This window comes from Anser cygnoides, chromosome 15 (genome assembly GCF_040182565.1).
Source record: "Anser cygnoides isolate HZ-2024a breed goose chromosome 15, Taihu_goose_T2T_genome, whole genome shotgun sequence".
In the NCBI taxonomy this organism is placed as follows: Eukaryota; Metazoa; Chordata; class Aves; order Anseriformes; family Anatidae; genus Anser; species Anser cygnoides.
Genome location: NC_089887.1, coordinates 700546 through 714654, shown reverse-complemented (window position 1 = coordinate 714654; position 14109 = coordinate 700546). Strand labels below are relative to the sequence as shown.

Here is a 14109-nt window from a genome sequence, read left to right as displayed (position 1 = left end):
CAGGGCTGGGCTCCTCTTTCGGCTGCGTAGTGCCAGCAGCCTGAGAATGGCTCCTGTCCGCCCTTGATAAATGCCTCAACACCAAGCGATGCCCTTGCTCCCAACCGGGACATCGACAATGTGTTGTGTCCCATGGCTGCAGGCCCTGCTGCCGGGCCCTGCCCTGTCCCCAAGCCCCCAGATGCCTGCGGGACGCCGGGCACGGGGTGGTGCAAGGGGCAGCAGGTGCAGGGGGTTTCCTTCTTGGGGCAGCGGATTGCTTCATCAGTGCCAGCTGATTTAATTGAGCTCTGGGGGCTCAGCTGGGGGTAGTGGTTTGGGTGGCCTGGTGGGAGCAGGAGTCCCTGTGTGGGTGGGCTCTGGTGGGAAGGGCACGGGGCAGAGCTGTGCCAGCAGCGAGCTGTGCTGTCACCTCCCCTGCCCGGGGCTGCCTGTGTCAGCGTGAGCTGTGCAGAGCTGCTGCCTGCCGAGCACTGCTGCGTGTGCAGGTTCTAACGAGGAACGTAAGAACCGTGGTGTCTCCTGCTCTGAAGCGTTTCCCAGGTAGATTTTTTTTGTTGGTTTTGCTTTTTCCCAACTTTTGATCTTCATGAGGCCACAATCTGTAAGAGTTGGAGTCAGAATTGATTCCAGGAGCTCTTTGCATGTGTAAGAAGTTATGTCAGGTGTTCCTGAGCCAAACCAGCTCCCGTGTAAAGGAGAAACAACCTGGAAGGAGGCTTTCTGTAAGATGCTGTCTAGCTTAGATTTGCTCTGCCTTCTGCTGCTGTAGTCACAGCAGCTCAGTGCTGCTTCCCCTTGCGTTACAGACGTGGTGTGCGTTTGGCCCTTGCGGGCTGTCCCAGCTCTCCCCTGAGGTCTGTTCCCCGCTGTTACAAACAGCCACTGTGGGTGTAAGGAGCACTACTGCTGGTGGGACCCAGCGAAGTTTGGGTGTAAGGAGCACTGCTGCTGGTGGGACCCCGCGAGCTGTAAGGGCGGTCGGGGCAAGCAGCTGGCTGCTCTGAGTGCCTCATCCTCACCTGTTAGAGAAGGGGCTTTGGGGCAGGGTGAAGTCCGTTCTTTTCTCCCTGATGGTCTCCCAGGGCTGCCCAAGAGCTTGTTGTTTGAAGGGAAGCACCAGGCACAATGCGTGTGCCTGCAGTCAAACCCGCAGGTCAAACCTGCAGCTCCTTTCTGCCATGTGGGCTGCAGATGCGTACTGAAACCACAGGTGACAGCAGGCACTTTGACCTGGCCTTTCCTCAGGTTGTGCTGCCAAGGGAGCACTTAGATTTAGGGGAACATGACTCCTTTAGGCCACGTACTTCTGGGGAGTTTGCTGCACAGCAGCCCTGGGGCAGGCACGGGAAAGTGCCTGCCATCTCTTGGGCTGCGTGCATGGAAACAACTCACACATTGCTGCTTTATTAGGTGAGGTGGGGATAAAAATAGGAACAAGCACTTACTCAAAAATATATCTTTATTTTTTCAGTTTAACAGCTATTTAAATAATCCAATTAAAATATGTTTTATTGCACGTTAAAGAACCTTTCTGGATTCTCACTTTCCTATATAAAATAAATTCATCTAGAGAGAGAAAGCAAGAGGGGGACTTCCTTTGCACATTGACACATGCACGCGCATGTGCACATTCACTATGAAACCCCCAAGCAGCCAACCCAGTGCAGGATCTGTTGCTCCTCAACATCTACACAGTGTGCTCTAGTCGGCTACGGAGAGGCTGCAGTAGGCACGGCCAGGTGCAGGACCCGGGGCTGTGGGAAGGATGCTGTCGCTGCTGGGTACCCCTGGAGGGCCCACGCGGGGCCCTGAGCCGCCTGGCCAGCCCTGCGGCAGCAAGCCGCAGGGTGTGAGCCTGCTGGAAGACAGCTACAGGCTTGGGAAGGAAAGCTGCAGCTCTGCTTCGTGCTCAGACAAAGCTGGCGTTGCTGTCACCTGGCTGGCAGGACGCGGAGCTGGGCCCAGGTGCCCCTGCTCATGCAGGTAAGGCAGGGACCTCTGTTGAGGTCTCGCCTGCAGGAGGGGCAGGGGCAGCAGCCTTGAACAAATGGCGCAGACAAAGCCCGGCGCTGGCTCTGCCCAGCACGGTGGCAGTGCGGGGAGGGTCCGGCGCACAGAAGGCAGGGCGTGGGGTGTGCGTGGGGCTGGGGACACAGCAGGGGGGCAGAGGCGCCCTGTGCCCACCTCCTGTCGGGGCGGTGCGTGGAGCCTGGGCAGCACCAGCCCTGCTCTGTCCCCTCCCTGGGCAGCACCACCGTGGGCAGCGCTGGGGCAGTGAACCAGCGGCTGTAGGAAGAAAAAGTCCTTGCCTGGGGTTGGGCAGGAAGAGAAGCCGGCTCCCTTTGAGGCTGCTGGGAAGTAATCAGTGGCTGAGCTTAACGAGCTACTCCAAGGCTACCTTTAAAGGCAGCTCAAGCAGCATTAAATGAAACAAGCTTGCAGAATAGAATTGCAGTTCACTACTCTAAGCTGAATTAGACTTCATGCCCTTTTCCGATGACTATTTTGGGATGACTTAGGTTCTCCGACTCAAGCTGTGAATAACTTGCTTTACAAGCACATCTGTGACTATACTAACTCTTCATCCCAGAATAACAAGCTTTTCAAACCACCCTTGGACTCAGGCTCCTAATCAAAATTCAGCTGGAGAGCTTTTCTTGTATCCATTCTGTGTTCTTCCCAAGCCTCTGTCCTTACCCTTCCTGAAAATGTCATGCTGCATTCCTGAAAGCCCCGGGTTTTTCCCATAAATCAAGCCACACAGCAGAGAGCAATTAGTGTTGATAGTCAATGTGGCATCAATCTTCTGCTGTGGAGTAATTCCTGCCCACAAATAATGGGGTGCATGTAGTTGGTTGCAAATACGCACCTCTGTTTGGCAAGACATCCCAGCTCAGTGCTACATCCTGCTCCAGCCATCTCCTGCAATAATTACCTCGGGAATTAGTGTTGTTTGAAGTTCCTCATGTTTCTGAGCCCTTGGCTTTTGTGTCTGAGCTTTGCTCAGAGAATCTTAGACTGCAAGTTCAATCCTTGAATAAGGGTCTGACCCAAGAGCCCTTCAGTGCTCGCTTGGGTGCGTGCCTTTCACCCCAGACACGTGGGACCAGCACCCACCTCTGACTTTGGCACCTGGATGAGCGGATAAATAAGTGTCAGTGTTGCCCAGCCTCCAGTGTGTCGGGCAGCTGCTCCGTGAAGGCGGTCTCTAGCCGCAAAGTGCTGTAGTTTGGGGGGGGAGTCCTGGGCAGGTGGCTCTCCTGGGGCAGTGGCAGGCGGAGGGCGGTGTTGAAGGTGGGCAGGTCCTCGTCGATGCAGACGGGGTTGTCGTGGCCCTGCCTCTCCACATCGCCGACCTGAGGAGGCTTCCCCGACCCTTCCCTTTTCCGGTCGTTCCACCACTTCTTCGCCTTTTGCCACTGGCGCCGCATTACGATGGAAAGCGAATCGATGAAGAAGACCTCGACGATCTCAATGACGCAGACAACCGAGCAGCTCATCCAAAGGCCCAGCTGGCCGCCGAAGTTAGAGAGAAGAATGACGAGCTGGAAGAGAAGAGAGCACGAGGTCAGCAGCTCCTGTGGGTGTGTGCCCACAGGGATGCTGCGCCCAGGGTTTGGCACAGAATGCCGCGAGCCCTTCCCCTGCCGCCTGCGTGGTCCCCTCCTGCCCGCTCTGCTGCGGTGGGAGGCTGGTGAGCTCTGCATGTGTTTGGGGTAGCCCGTGGGATTCGGGGCTGGGTGTCTCGAAAAGGTGCCGGGCAGAAGGGCTGTGAAAGGGCAGGACTGGGTGCCCCAGGCTGCACCGCCTGTGCCGGGTTTCCTGCCTCTGCCTGGATGGGACCCTCCCGTGGCCGGAGGAAAGCTGGGCAGGAGGAAGAGCTGTCTTCCTGCTGCGCGCTTACCGTGTTCGTGGGATTCTCCGAAATGAATCTCTCGTTCAGGTCTTTGTAAAACACCATGAGGTTTGCGAGGTCTGTCCTGAGAGGAGAAACAGAAGGCGGCTGAGGGTTTAGTAAAACAATAACATGAAACATACTGAAAAACTATGCAAATAACCAGTTGGACCAGTAGGGCTGGGCCGCTCTAAGGGAGCTTTTTCCCCAATTGCCATCATTAGGGCTGCTAAGATCATATCTGAGCTTGAGGTGCAAGATAGAAACGTATAAATGGAAACTTACTTGTTCAGCTTGTTGATTTTTTGCCCTTTGTCCCAAGAGAGAACTCGAAGCATCCAATCCTGGAAAAATTATAGAAAATAATACTGTAGCTGTGTGCGCTTGTGTAGAAATACCCTGGAAAGGGAGCTCAGGCTCCACAGCTCCTGGAACCAGCTTGGGCTCCCAAACCAAATGCGTGTGACGGGCCAGCTGTCCCCAGGAGGACACATCCCAAGCTTTAGTTTAACGGCTAACAAGTATCCCTGGCCCCTCTGCTGCTGTACTGAACTTTGGGGTTTGTTTAGCACCTCCTTCTGCAGTCATGGCTAAGCAGAACTGGGAACTGACCTCTGACACGACGGACGGCCACTGGGCGATGCTGGTGGTGAGCGCCCACTCCTTGAAGCTGCGGGGAAAGGCAGGCTGTTAGCTGTGAGCCGAACGCCCCCACGCAGTCTTACCTCTGCCCTGGGGCAGGGCTTACCTGCAGGCATCTTTGCAGATTTGCTGGCAGCCCAGCTGCTCCTTCACGAACTTCTCATGTAGTCTGTAGTAGCAGTACACTGCAAGAAGGGAACACGGGAACTATTTGAGAAGCTGGAGAGAAAAGCAATGATCTTTAGCTGCCTATGCTGGAGTGAGGCTGAGCGGGTGTAGGTGGCCCCTGCGGCCATCGCCTCTGTGATGGGGATAGCAAGATTTCCCCTACAAATATTGCAAAATGTTCTGAGTAGTAGTTGTCACTTGCTATAAGCACGCACGATTGCCTCACACAGTCAAGCCCTCCACTCGGCACTCCTGTGGTGTGCATGAATGACAAGCAATAAGGAAAACTGTCAGACACAATCCAAACGAGAGGCAGCTCCCGTGCTCTGCGGTGTGAGTGCTGCGTGGGCTACAGATCCCTTTTCCCACCCGCTGCGTGGGCGCCAGGTGCAGGCAGGGCCACGCTGTGCCGAGGGGTTTGTGGCCACGCAGCGTGGGGGTGTCCCAGCACTTACTCCAGTTGGGGTTTTTCTTGTAGTTGCAGTACTCTGCCCCGGCGGGTAACGGCTGCGTGTACTGGGCGCAGCCGCAGGACTCCACCATGGCCTTCTGGAAGCAGGAGTGCAGGCAAATCTGGGGAGACAAACCAAGAACTGGTGGCTCGGAAATGCAGGCTGCTGCCTTCTGCCCCGTGCTTGTGCAGCACTTGCCCCTGGCTCCCCAAAACTTCCCCTGCTCGTGGCAGCAGCAACAAAATGGGAACCCCAGTGAACACAAACACAGGCAGAAAGTGCTGTGGAGGGTTTAGATGGTAGTGCAAGGAATAGGAACATAGTCCGTTATGAGGGGGAGGATGGTGTGCATGCTCCCCCTTTCCTCACAGGCTTGTTGTTGCTTTTTCCACCAAAACCTCCATGGAGGCTTTTGGTCTGCTGTGGCACCTGGTCCACGATTCAACAAGATGGGGGAAGTGACTTGCTAGTGAAAATGTTCACAACTTTGACTGTTTCGTGTTGGTTCACATTTGGAGATTAGAATTTGTAAAGATTAAAAGGGCAGTAGTCAGTATTTTCTACTAAAATGCTGAATCAGTTGGAGCAAGCAGGAACTGAGCTTTTCTTTCACAATTCCTAGTCATTTTTTGTTCCCAGTCCCAGCCTTCCTGAGCCTTGAGTTTTCTTGAAGTACTGTTATTAAAACCTCAGACAATGTCTGTGTGATCCTGCTAGGCAATACATCACAGCAGATTTTGGGTATAATACCCATAAAATAAATTCCAGCCGAGGAAAAGGATTTGCAGAAAGCAGCAGCTAATAATATAATTGTGATTCTTCAAGTGGAGAGTATCAGAACAACTGACACCCTCCAAGAGGACCCAATTACAGAAACCAAGGAAAATTAGTGGAAACTTACTCTGTAAACAAACATCCTGCTATCTGGATACTGATTAGATGGTATCTGTTATTCCTGGAGTCCTAAAGGTCACAATTTCTGGCTTCAAGGGTTACTAAGCTGCAACATTTACTTGGCCAATATTTTCCAGTCTCACATTGCTTGAAAATTGCCTAATGAGCTAATGTTCTTTCTTTATCTAACATGGTGCCTAAGGGAACTTCAAACATCAACCACTTAGGAATAAATCTCGGATTCTAAAAAGTGCTGTGGTATCTTGCATCAGTGATTAAAAGCAGTGACCCTATGCCTGGGCTGTTAACAATCTTAGACCCTGAACTACAGAATTTTGTAGAGCTTTTTATGAAGGTAGTTTTCAAGCAATTGATAAAAACAAATGCAATAGCACTTTACCTGGAGGGAGTAGCTCTTGTTATAGAGATTTTCTACTGGTATGTCAGCACCAGTCTCTGTACAGTCACTGTAGGGCTTGCTCAGCTTGCGGGATCGAGTCTGGGAACCAGAAAAGAGCAAATTTTGGTTTGGGGACATCAGAGAAACCAAATAATCTAGTGGCAGCTCATTGTGATTGTAAAACTTTCAATGATGGGGTGGGTTTGAACGGCACATTTACCCTTTGCCATCTCAAATAATTTGTCAAAATGACGGTTTTCTGGTTTGTGCTGTTCATTTCCCAAAGTGCTGTTCTAGCTTCATCTAGTGGCTCCATATACCGCCTCTGCAGGAATACTGAGATAGTGTAACTGTAACAGTGAGGATTTTCCACAGCAGAGTCATTCATCAGTATGGTTTCTCTCACTGCAGAGTCTTAGTGACCATGTACCATTTATCCTGAGGAGAGCTGCGCTGCCCTGAGCTGCTGCTGCGCTGGCTGCTCCTGTTCTGTGGGTAAAACAGCACTTCGGGCTCCACTAGTGCTCAACAGCACCTCTCCAAAATCACTCAAAATGTTTGTATCTCCTTCAGGACTGTTTCCACGAATTGCTTTGACCCTTACACTCTGTTGAATGCTAACAGCTTTTCCTGTTCTGCAATCTATGCTGAGAGAAAAGAGCTCTGAAATGCCAAGTGCTGTGCCTGCACGTGAATTTGGGAGCCCTCAGATTCACAAGACCTGGCTCAGGTTAGGCTGTCTGCTTCCTGCAGCTGTACCTCCCTCAGCCCCAAACTCTTGCTATCTTTTTGACATAATTATCTACTTTTATAGCAAAGAAGGTAGCCCAAATGCGACAAGAAATGTCACATATTTAAGAATCCGTTCACTTATCTTTCTGTACAGAGTTTAAATTAGCGGCTGGTCCTTCAAAAGATTGATCAATGCCTGCCTACCTGTAAGGTACTGACTGTAGACCAACAGGTTACTGAGATCAAGCCTGATAGCAAGCATCACCACTTCTGTCTGCACTACAGAAACGCCAAGTCTCCAGTCATGGATTTGACAATAAAAGGTATGACTTGTTGGCTCTTCTAGAAATATGCTCAAACCTCTCTTTGGGGGAACACAGAAATTTGTGATTTCAGTATTACAGATGGGCAACTTCTGAAAAAAACAAATTAAACCAGCTTTTGATAATTATTCTTTTAACTTCTGCAGACAATCTGATACTTGCCTTGGAGAGTATACTCCCTGGCAGATGATCAATCCTTCGTATAGATTATTATTTTTTTGTCACAGTTTATACCCCTATGAAAGCATACTTGTTCATTTAGGTACTGAAATAATTTCCAAACTAAATATTTAACTAAAGTACTGAAACTCCTACCAAACAATGCCCTGTTTGCATTCCAAGCATCTTGGAATATTTTTTGGGGGTGGGAGTGTGTGGGAAGTCCTGGTATACAGCATAAGTACAGGAGTGATTAGGAACCTAGACACTGACATTTGCATTTGGAAAACTTGCCCCGCTCAAGCCTACAGAGTAGAGTGGTTGTGTGTGACACATCCCTGTGTCCTCCTTCCCACGTCTGGATGCAGGAACAGGGACTGATCCAGCACCTCGGCTGCGCAGCCCTGTCCTGATAACCACAACCCCCCCAGCAGGCTCTCTGGAGTCTTGCTTCACTGGCAGTACAGTGATTACCAGATACAGGCATTTTGTTTTGGGTCCAGAAACTGAGTCGAGCTTCTGTTTCAGCTGATACATTAGGATGCAATCAGAACACTTCCTCATGCCAAATCTTTTAAACATAGCCACCAGGATGTATTCAGTCTTGTTTTTTATACTATATGCAACTGTTCAAATCTACCGTGCCAAGGAACTCTTGCATTAAATATTGATGTTCCATCTGCAGTGACTTTCTCCTGTGTGGTGTAAGAGTTACAGAAGAAATACAGCTTTGTGAGGGTTTGCCTCCTTCCCACCATTCTCATTCTGATGAGAATTTTCTATTTGTTTTTTAGGCAGCATTTATCCCTGCCGGTTAGACCAAGCAGTTGGTGCCCCAGTTTTCCAGACAGCTGGAAGATAGTTAGCTATTTGCACATTTTAAAGCAGTCAGCCTTGTATTTAATGTCTTTTCTAATGCGTGGACTATCTAGATCTGGCACACCCAGCCGGGACAGATAAGCAGGATCCCTGATGCATTTGAACCAGCCATCAGTGAAGAAAAGGCAGAACTAAAGCGCTCACTTAACAGCCCATCCAGATGAAAGGGAAGTCTGGCTTGCCTGATGGCACTGCTTTCACTTCTCCACCACAGAAAGAAGCCCCTTGGGTCAAACGCCTGGTTTGCACTACGCTAATTGGGGAAATTTGATAGCCATTTGATGGCCATGCATTTGATAGCCCATCTCTGTGGCTGTGGATTTTGCTGTGAAAACAACACAAATTCTGGAAAGCCAAGGGATCGGAGAAAAGGGAGAACAAACAAGGTCCCCAGTAGCTGCTTGGTTTATAAAGAACAGATTTTACACCCACAGAAAGGAAAACTTTGTTCAGAATAGTGCTATCACAGGATTTTCCTAGGGGTGCTTCAGCTGTACAAATGAGGTATTAGCTGCCTTCCCAGCTGCTGGCTGTGTTCAAACATCGCATGGGTTCGCATTTACACCTGTTTCATAGAAATGATGCCGTGCGCCTGGAAACAAGATTGCTGTCACTCACAAAGTGCATCCCTATGGAGGTGGCCGCTGCAGTTTCGATTTCTGTGCCGATGTCCTCAATAAAGGGATATTCGTCTTGGTCATGGACAATGATCTTGGCTCCCGTTGACGTCACCAGGAAAGGGTTGTAGTCTGCTTCGTCTATGTACAGAACAACCTGCAATCCTGAAGAACAGAGACAGGGTAGGAGCAGTGTTACACCAGAAGCCAGAGCCAATTTTTTCTCGTCAGGGAGGGCAACACAGTTTACTCAACGCTATCTGGCCTTAAGTGGAACTGTAACAATCAAGCGATGCCTCTGCCGTGCTAGACTGAGACACTTAGAGCAAGTGGTGTCCCTCTGCAGCCCCGAGTACAACAAACAAATGATGTCTCCTTAGAAGGCAGCTGAAACTTACTTTAAAAAGTTATATAACTGGGAAGCAGTAATTTCAGATGGAAAACATTAGTGATGCAATGATATTATCTTTGTATTCTCTGGCAACAGTTTGCACTAGTTCAAACAGGCACTTCCCCAATCAGACTGCACATCTAGAGCCAACACATCAATCACTCTCCAGCAGGATCCAGTTCACTGAACCGCTCGTTATCTAATAGTTCCTCCGCAAGCAAAGTTTCCTTACCGTACTCACTGCCTCCGGTGGAGGTGCTCAGGATCGTCCCATTTTCTCCACTGTTGAAAGTATAGCAATTGCCATGCAGGGGATGATGGAAACGAGTGAAGTGCCTGAAAGAAACCAAATATTGTTGCATTGCCCTCTGCAGTTTTAACTGTCTCTGGCAGAAACTCAGCAGGTTTGGACTATTTTTTTTTTTTTGCCAGTAACATAGCAGGACTGGATTTTTCTTTTTTTTTTTCCTTTTTTTTTTTTGGTGCAAGCACTTTATTTTCCTGAAGTTTTTTTTTCTTTTTTTTCCTTTTTTTTTTTCTTTTTTCCCTTAATATCTTGAAACTACATGGAAATATGATCTGGTTTAACAGCAGCAGGAAATGAAAAATTTCAGAGGTTTTAGTGTGGGAGTGGGGGCTGAGAGGGTGGGGGGAGCAGATTTTCTGAACTAGCAGGGAGGTGGCAGTGAGGGGGGCAGAGTCCTTTCTCATTCGACAGTCAAGTGTGTAAAGGAGCATGAATCTTCATTTTTCAGAAAAGATGTCACAGCCACTGCCATGTGGGAGAGGCTAAGGAAACACCCTTGCAGTTCAAGCACATTCATGTCTTTCCTGAGAACCTCCCCTCCCACTCAAGCAAATATCTTAATTCCAATAAAATATTTTATGATTACAGACACAAACAAAATGCTTCCAGAAAAGACTCAGCTATACCCCCTAAGGTGAGAGTTACAATGCAGCTTGCTTTGTACGTGGCAGTGGGAAAATCGCTAAAGCCATGTACAAGTGCAACTTCATCCCGGTGGCTGCACCTGGGAGCTCTGCCATTATCCCCGGTATTAAGGGAAGACTCCCCTACTACCAAGACACAAGAATTGCACTGCAGCAATCATAAGCAGGTAGATCCAATTCTGTCAAAAAACGTAAGTTTATCTGAAATGTGGACAGCAGAACACTGAGACAAATGAAATTAAAGACCATACTTGAAGTTCATTAAGACATGAATGTTTGCTTTCATTTAAAAATAGAGCTGGTTCTTGCTGGAATTCAGCAAACTCCAAATATTAAATTCCTATGTATTATATACTTGGAAATAAACTGTTAAGCTGGCAGGTATTTTCTGTGCACTGACCTTTTGTCACAAGATAGGCCATCAAAGAAACACGTCAATAGAAGGTCATCAGCAGAATAACTCAATTCTTCTTTAGTCTCCAAGGGAATCTGAGCCATGATGTTCATGTAATGCAGTTTGTACCACTCTTGGATAGCATTAACACCAGAACTGAATGTATAAAGTGCACATTCGCTGCTGTTGTTTGCATCGCACTGATAATTACAAAGGGGAAAAAGCATTTCAGATAGAAAGAAATGATGTGTCCTATAAAGTCGGTGCGGTATCATTTCTTTCCCACTGTAATAATTACATTTGAAGTTCTAGTGGCAGCAAGAGGACAAAGGGGCACCAAAAACCTTACATTCGGGGCTAAATGATACGGTCAAACGTTTCAGGACAAAAAGAAAGGTCACAGGTGGCACTAAGTCTATTTTGGCTAGACCTCAGGAAGGCGTATCTCTTCCAGAGAGCTGGAGATGGATCTGCAGGCAGCAGCGGAGGCACGGCAGAACGGGCAAAGGGGTGGGCAGAGCTTTATTCACTATCGCGCCGCTAAGCGAGCAATAAAACCGGCCGGTGGGATACCCACCCTAACACCCCCTCGTTGCCCCCACCAGCAAGTTGCTGGACAAGGAAGAGTGACGCTCACCAGCTGGAAGCCGATGATATCATTTGAATCGCCGGAGTTCACGATGGAGGAGTCCTTGTGAAAGACGCTGCCCTCAATTTTCCTCTTCCGGCCGCTGCGGAGGTCAGTGGCCGTCTTGGAGAAGTCCTCAAACTTCAGCAGAGGGATCTGTCTGGAGAAGTGGCTCTCCGTCTCGTTCCAGTCACCCGCCGAACGGCGCACCTTGGACTTGCCCTCTGAGAACCCGTAGAAAGTCTCCAGCGCTTTTTTTGTCTCTTTGTCCAATTCTGATAAGTAGTCTTTCATCGAACTGTATCTGCGTTAGAGAAAATGGGAGAAAATTGTGTCATTCACCGCACCTCCCCTCCTAACTGCAGCACGCTGCCTGCTGCGCTGCGCATCTCAGTGCTCAGGAGGGTTGTCACAGACCCGTGTCCGTCTCTTCTGACCCCACTCATTTAAATCGGTGTGGGGAGAGGCCGAGAGGTGTCAGGGAAGGGACCAGGGAAAGGAGCAGACTGAGCAGGCTCCCGGGCTCCGGGGAGGTTTTGCCAGCAAGCCCGAGGAGGCAGTGCATGTGGAAATGCAACTTCTGCAGCTGTGCCAAGAGGCAGCCAGAGAGCTGGACGGCAAGGAGGGACTGGGGCAGATAGCTGGCAGCAGAACGGACCTCAGCATAAAGCGTAATTTGGCAGGAAAGAGATATTGTTGAGAAAAAGCCAAGGCATCCCATAGGAAAAGAAAGAGGTAACAGAGGAGTGACAGCTGCTCCCCCTCCACTCTTCGGGAGATGTCACTGTTTGTAATCCTGGAACGGCAGTCCTAAGGAGAAGGAAATTTGACGAGAACCACAGACCCGCCAGGGACCGTCTCCAGCAGAAAGCTAAATCCAGCGCTGCAGCTGAGCAGGCAGTAAGTGGAGGGTGTGATTGCAATCCACAAGTGTCTGAGGAGCGCTAGCGCAGAGCGGGTGCCTGAGCTGACGTGCCGCGAGGCGAGCACGGGCTGGCAGGGAGGTGGGGAGGAGGGAAGGAGGGCTGCTGAGGAGCAGCGGTGCCGTGCGGCCCGACGTGCCCGCGGCCGGGGCTGGCTGCGGGGCAGTGCGGGGCCGTGAGCCGCCCGGGGGCCGCAGCAGGGCCGGCCCCGGGACCCGCCGGCCTCGCGGCGAGCACGGCCTTACTTGTAGGGGTTGATGTTGCAGATGGTGACGGCGGGGAAGGGCAGCTTCTGGAACTGGACCGTGACGGACACCGAGGCGCTGTAGTAGTTCAAGAGCAGCTCGGCGCACTGCCAGAGGATCAGCCCCACGGCGCTCAGCGTGAGCAGGATCCAGATGAACCTGCGCAGGCGTCCCCGGGACACGACGATGCGCCGGCAGCCGTGCGTGTTGGTGTTGAGGCAGTACCAGCGCATCAGCTCGCTCAGCGTGGGCGCCTGCGGGCCCCGCACCGGCAGCGTCCTCTTGATCCTGGCCGTGATCTTCTTCCCGGGGGCCATGGCGCTGCCTGCAGGGACACCGCGGGCCTGAGCGCGGCGGGCCCCGGCCCCGGCCCCGGCCCCGGCCCCGGCCCGACGTGCCCCGGAGCCCCGGTGCCGCTGACACGGGCGCGGAGCCGCGGGGCGGGAGGGGGGGGGACGGTGCCCGCTCCTCGCCCGCCGCCAGCCACGCTTGTGCCGGTTTCTGCCCTCGGAAGGGTCGGGACGGGACGGGACGGGACGGGACGGCCCCGCGCGGGTCCCGGGCCCCCGCAGCCCGCGGCCGCAAGGCGCCGCCAGCCCCGTCCCCCCGCCCGGCCGCGCTCCGGGCAGCGGGGCGCCGTTCCGGGGAGCCGCACCGACCGCGGCAGCCCGTGGGGGCGGCCGGACCCAGCCCCGCGCCCCCCGCGCCCCCCGCGCCGCTCACCTCGGCCGCCGTCCGGGCCCGACGGGGCCATGCTGCTCTCCCGGCCCCGGCGCCGCCGCTGATGGCTCGGCGGGCGCCCGCCCCGGCACCTACCCCGCCGCCCGCCCCCGCGGGGCCCGCCCCGGCCCTGCCCTGCCCTGCCCGCCCCGCCGCGCCCTCGGCGGGCACGGAGCGCCGCCAGCCGGCCGGGACGGGGCGGGACGGGGGCGGGCGGCCGTCGGGGGGCTGCGAACGAGGCGGCGGCCCGGGGGCGGCGGGGGGCGCCCACGGGCGCTGCTGTCACGGGGCGCGAGCGGCGGCCCCGGCTCGCGCTGCCACCGGGCGGGCGCGGGATGAGGCCGACCCCTGTCCCCGTCCCGTGTCCCCGTCCCGTGTCCCCGCACCGTGTCCCCGCGCTACGCCCGCCGCCCGCTCGCCCCCCACCGCCCGCCGGCACTGCCGGAGCGTGGCGGTGGCCGTGTGACAGGGGCTGCCCGCCGGGGGGGCGGGGGGGGTGTGCTGCCCGTCGGGGGGCGTGCTGCCCGTCGGGGGGCGGCCGGGCCCGGTGCCGCCGCGGGGGGGGGCGGCGCCCCGAGGGGTGGGAGGCGCGGCCGTGCCCTCAGCCAAGATGGCGGCGCGGCCGGCGTCTGCCCGGCGCGGCGATGGCGGCGCGGTCACGTGGGGCGCGGCCCGCCCCGCCCGCTGCATGGC

General features: G+C 53.2%; 1 protein-coding gene and 1 long non-coding RNA gene across 3 annotated transcripts; one reads left to right on the top strand and one right to left on the bottom strand.

Moving 5' to 3' along the window:
- LOC106046059 (uncharacterized) lies at window positions 1-8811 on the top strand. Of its 2 annotated transcripts, XR_010825038.1 has the most exons (4): window positions 1-543; window positions 7028-7184; window positions 7269-7509; window positions 8601-8811. It is a non-coding gene; the product is annotated as an uncharacterized lncRNA (long non-coding RNA). The 2 variants fall into 2 exon arrangements; XR_007164750.2 differs by having other exon boundaries at window positions 7028-7509.
- Window positions 1445-13584, bottom strand: SCNN1G (sodium channel epithelial 1 subunit gamma). Its single transcript, XM_066977448.1, has 13 exons — window positions 13420-13584; window positions 12697-13021; window positions 11538-11832; window positions 10907-11100; window positions 9788-9891; window positions 9166-9329; window positions 6455-6553; window positions 5164-5281; window positions 4647-4725; window positions 4511-4568; window positions 4184-4242; window positions 3908-3983; window positions 1445-3548 (listed from the first exon to the last, which is right to left on the bottom strand). The coding sequence occupies exons 1-13, from the start codon at window positions 13448-13450 to the stop codon at window positions 3159-3161; spliced, it is 1992 nt and encodes a 663-aa protein (XP_066833549.1). The 5' UTR covers window positions 13451-13584; the 3' UTR covers window positions 1445-3158.
- Between the last annotated feature and the right edge of the window lie 525 nt (window positions 13585-14109).

Excerpts from the sequence above, each read along its gene's own strand:
- SCNN1G (XM_066977448.1), bottom strand. The coding sequence starts at position 13,450 with ATGGCCCCGTCGGGCCCGGACGGCGGCCGAG. Across the intron at positions 9,892-10,906 it reads GGCCTATCTTGTGACAAAAG|GCACTTCACTCGTTTCCATC; the intron begins GTCAGTGCACAG and ends GGTTTCTTTCAG. Across the intron at positions 6,554-9,165 it reads CCTCCATAGGGATGCACTTT|ACTCGATCCCGCAAGCTGAG; the intron begins GTGAGTGACAGC and ends TCTGGTTCCCAG.